Source organism: Durio zibethinus, chromosome 15, assembly GCF_047325235.1.
Source record: "Durio zibethinus cultivar Kanyao isolate XHJ-2024 chromosome 15, ASM4732523v1, whole genome shotgun sequence".
Classification (NCBI taxonomy): domain Eukaryota; kingdom Viridiplantae; phylum Streptophyta; class Magnoliopsida; order Malvales; family Malvaceae; genus Durio; species Durio zibethinus.
Window position 1 is genome coordinate 7,743,839 of NC_143176.1, and position 4,440 is coordinate 7,748,278.

The window sequence follows — 4,440 nt, forward strand, 5'->3', positions numbered from 1 at the left end:
ACGAGATGATTTCAGTGGTTGGACTTTTGTCTAGAAATTGGGCCCTAAAAGTTTTTGAGCTGACCCTGTCAACTAATATGACAACAACTGACTAACTCCATTGGCCCAAGTGGAATCTTGTAGCGCAGTAAAATCCCATTCAAATTCGGTAAAATAAGCCTCGGGACCGTGGAGATGCGCCTATTGAATTCGGTGGCTTGTTCTGCTCCCCAACCGGGTTTGCTTTTGGGTGCGTGATTGCGTGTATCTCTGCTTGCACAATCATAACATATTGAATGGTGGCACCAAACCCATATAAATTACTTGCAGGGAAGGAAGGCAGGGAAGGAAGGAATAGCCATCGGAATCAGATTTGGAACATTTCTTTAACTTATTTATGCCCTTTGTCCAGCTGTTTACAACTTTGAATTACACACTGTACATCAAGTCCTGAACGGAAGAGAAAATAGGAAACTTCCAAACGCAGGCTCTGTTCCGTCTTTTTCACCAACCCTCCCCTATATAATCATCTAACACTTCCCACTTTAAAGTTCAAATCATCCAGATCAAAATTCAAAATCAAATTAGAAAAAAAAAATCCTGGAAATATGAGGAGTTCAGTTTGTTTGCTAGTACAAATACTGGTTGGCTTTGTATTAGTTGCTTCTTCTACAGCCAACTTTTACCAGGACTTTGATGTTACTTGGGGAGATGGTAGAGGTAAGATACTGAACAACGGCCAGCTTCTTACTCTCTCCCTGGACAAATTCTCTGGCTCAGGTTTCCAATCCAAGAATGAGTATATCTTTGGGAAGATTGATATGCAGCTTAAGCTCGTTCCAGGCAACTCTGCTGGCACTGTTACTACATACTATGTAAGTTATAATTTCTCACTTATTGCAACTTGCATAACTCTGTGCTGATATAATTTATGTTTTTTTATATGTGGCAGCTACGTTCACAAGGGTCGACTTGGGATGAAATCGACTTCGAATTCTTGGGGAACCTCAGCGGCGAGCCTTACATAGTTCACACAAATGTATTTAGCCAGGGAAAAGGTAACAGAGAGCAACAGTTTTACCTTTGGTTCGACCCCACGAAAGATTTCCATACCTACTCTGTTCTTTGGAACCCTCAACGTATTATGTAAGTTGCTAGAGCTATACTATGATTTTTTTTTTCCTGATAATTTTTTTATAGAAAGTTTAATTGAATTTTTGTCTTAAAAATCGTCAGCTTCTCTGTTGATGGCACTCCAATTAGAGAGTTCAAGAACTTGGAATCAATTGGCGTTCCATTCCCAAAGAACCAGCCCATGAGAATATACTCTAGTCTCTGGAACGCCGATGACTGGGCTACTCGAGGTGGCCTAGTCAAGACAGACTGGAGCAAAGCTCCCTTTACTGCTTCTTACAGGAATTTCAAGGCTGATGCTTGTGTCTGGTCTTCAGGCAAATCTTCTTGTTCTTCAAGCTCACAGTCTAGACCCGCTTGGCTGTCGCAAGAACTAGATACAACAAGCCAACAAAGGCTCCAATGGGTTCAGAAAAATTACATGATTTACAACTACTGTACGGACACCAAACGATTTCCTCAGGGCCTCCCTAAAGAATGCACTGCTCATTAATAATGTCCGACGACAGATATTGTTCAGAGCCTTATATGTAATTATAAATTCACCAATGTTTATCATTTTCCCCTTCCTGTTATTGTTATGGTATTTTTGTTTCATTCTATATTTTTTAACTTTTAATATAATTAAGCTCAATAATAATGTTATATTCCGAGTATTACGTGGTGTTCTCTGTTTTTTTTCCAACAAAATCTCCTTATCCTGCAGTAGAATTTCGTGGGGGAAAGTACAAAAAATTATGCATGTGGTAAATGGAAAGTGGCTGGATGTTGACGACAAGTAGACAATCTCATCCATGACCTCGTACTTGCGCACATGTTTTTGTCTTTAATTGAAGCCAAAAAGTGCTTTAAAATAATTGAAACAAAATATCTGACGACGTCCAAAATACGGAAATATACAATTTTTTTTTGACTGGTAGAAGAAATACATAGGTTCTTTTGTGCCTAAAAATTAAATATAATAATGCATTTGCATTGTTTATTTTGTGTGAATATATGTAAAATATAAAAACTATTATACTATAATAATTTGTGTTGATATATTAAATACGAAATATTTTTTTTTACTAAATTTATATATGATTTTTATTAAAATTTTAAATCTATTATTTTTATATTTTTTTATCATTTTATATTTTAAAACATAAATATAATGTATATCCACAAATCTATGGCTTGTTTTATATACTTATTCTAAATCCCATGATAGTTAATATTCATGTATAATTATGAGAGATTATATAATTCATTCTAAATGATACATTGACATGTATACCTATGATAATTAAAAATATATATCATGTCCTGAGACTGAGACACAATACAGTAATATTATTTTGAAGTAAAATCTCAAAATAACACAAAGTTTTTATTCTTAATCATTTTAAAAATTTTCAATAAACTGATAATAAATCTTTATATATTTAAATGTAAATTAATAAAAATAACAAAACTATTTTGTAAGATCTTATTGGTCAATAATGTTTCTACACCCTAAGTAACCTTTCTAATTTAATCTTCTAACTTCTTACAAACTAAAAAAACTTATCACTTATTTTTAAAGAGAAAGTAAAAAAGAAAATGAGCAAATCATAACTTAACAAATGTAGTCCCACACACCTTACCAATTAAGCATGTTTTCATATATACCATATAAATCATTCAAAACATTTGTTAAATTATATTGTCAAAACATGTCAAAAATACCATTATGTCAAACATTTCATAAACTCATAAATCAATATCAAAATATGGCAATTCATAAGTCATTAGCAACATATACTATCATTTAAATATTGTAATCAAACAAAACCATTAATCAATCTTTAAAAACCATCATAAATCATCATTATTTTTTTTTAAATCTTTGTCTTAGTTCATCATTAATTACGGTTATAATTATAACCAGTGATAAACGCTGTATTGGCAATATCATTCTTATGATTATTGTTAATTATTATAACTTGTTAGCCAGAATTTTATGCTAACTATTATAACCCGCTGACAAGGTCGTATGATTATGGTTATGCTAATTACTATAATTCGTTAGCCAAGATCATAGAACTAATTTTGGTGTTGATGATCCCATTTCCTAAATATGTAAATTTGTTACTTTCATAAATTATTCATTAAGTTTTATCAATCATTTCATATTTCATTATTAAACTCACATTTCATCATAATCAATTTTTAAAATCATTATCGTAGCAATCTTTCATTTATGAGCTCATAATTCATCATTTATATACCAAAACATAATATAATCATATGCTTGACCTTATTTTTATATACAAAAAACAATAAGACATTCATTTACTATTTTGAGAAATTTATATACATACGTAAGTTTAAAACAAATAAAGTATGTGAGATTTTACTTCTTTTGATTCCATCACTATGTTTTTCTTTTCCAAAAATAATTAACAACCTATTCAAGGTCATTTCAATATATAAAAAATTAATTAATCATTTTTAGGCTATTTATACTAAAACAACTAGATTATGTAAGAGTTAACTCATCTAACTAATATTGGTAGCCTGTGCTCTTTTTATTAAAAATGACCATATATCAAGATATATAACTTGCAATTAAGATCTTTTTATTGCATTAGAAACTAGACAAAATAATATTTCTAAGCATATATGGCTCACTTCATAATTTCTTGTAGATTGATTGTAATAACTTTTACAATTCACATCATATGTTGTTAAAAGAAAGATAACATGTATACCTTCTAGTAAAAATCATATATTTATTTATAAGAGACCTGAAATTCAGTTCTACTTATTTCATTAAAAAATAGACTCAATAATATTTCCAAATATATATGGCTCAATCTATAATTCCTTATATAAAATTTAATAGAATTATCGTAATTTATCTTAAATGTTACTACAGGTAACTTGCACCCCTTTAAGTAAAAATTAGATAACTCTTCATAAAAACTCAAAATCAATTTCCATTTGTCTAGTTGAAAAATAAATTCAACAAGCTTTCCAATGGTATATAATACTTATAGTAATATTTTGTCCCGTAATACAAAGTTTTGTTTTAATCTACTGTTTTAGATAATAACATCTTATTTAAAAACAACATTTCTCTTTCAATATTTAAAAATCCAAATCCGCACTTTAAACCTTTAAAATTCACTTAATAATCATCATTAAACCTTAACAACATAAAAAAAATAAAGCCCAATAATTTATCCAAATAAATCATGAAGATTAATGAGAGATTTCATAAATTTTCTAGGTTTTTCACTCATAAACTTCAACTTCAAATAATAATAATCAACATGGTATTTTTCTTTAATAAAAAAAGGGCTT

At 29.9% G+C, this 4,440-nt stretch overlaps 1 protein-coding gene across 1 annotated transcript; it reads left to right on the top strand.

Moving 5' to 3' along the window:
• The first annotated feature begins 497 nt into the window (after positions 1-497).
• LOC111301732 (xyloglucan endotransglucosylase/hydrolase protein 22-like) lies at positions 498-1,760 on the top strand. The gene is made up of 3 exons (XM_022897643.2): positions 498-854; positions 932-1,125; positions 1,216-1,760. Exons 1-3 carry the CDS (start codon positions 588-590, stop codon positions 1,604-1,606), a joined length of 852 nt encoding a protein of 283 aa, XP_022753378.2. The 5' UTR covers positions 498-587; the 3' UTR covers positions 1,607-1,760.
• Positions 1,761-4,440: the final 2,680 nt, after the last annotated feature.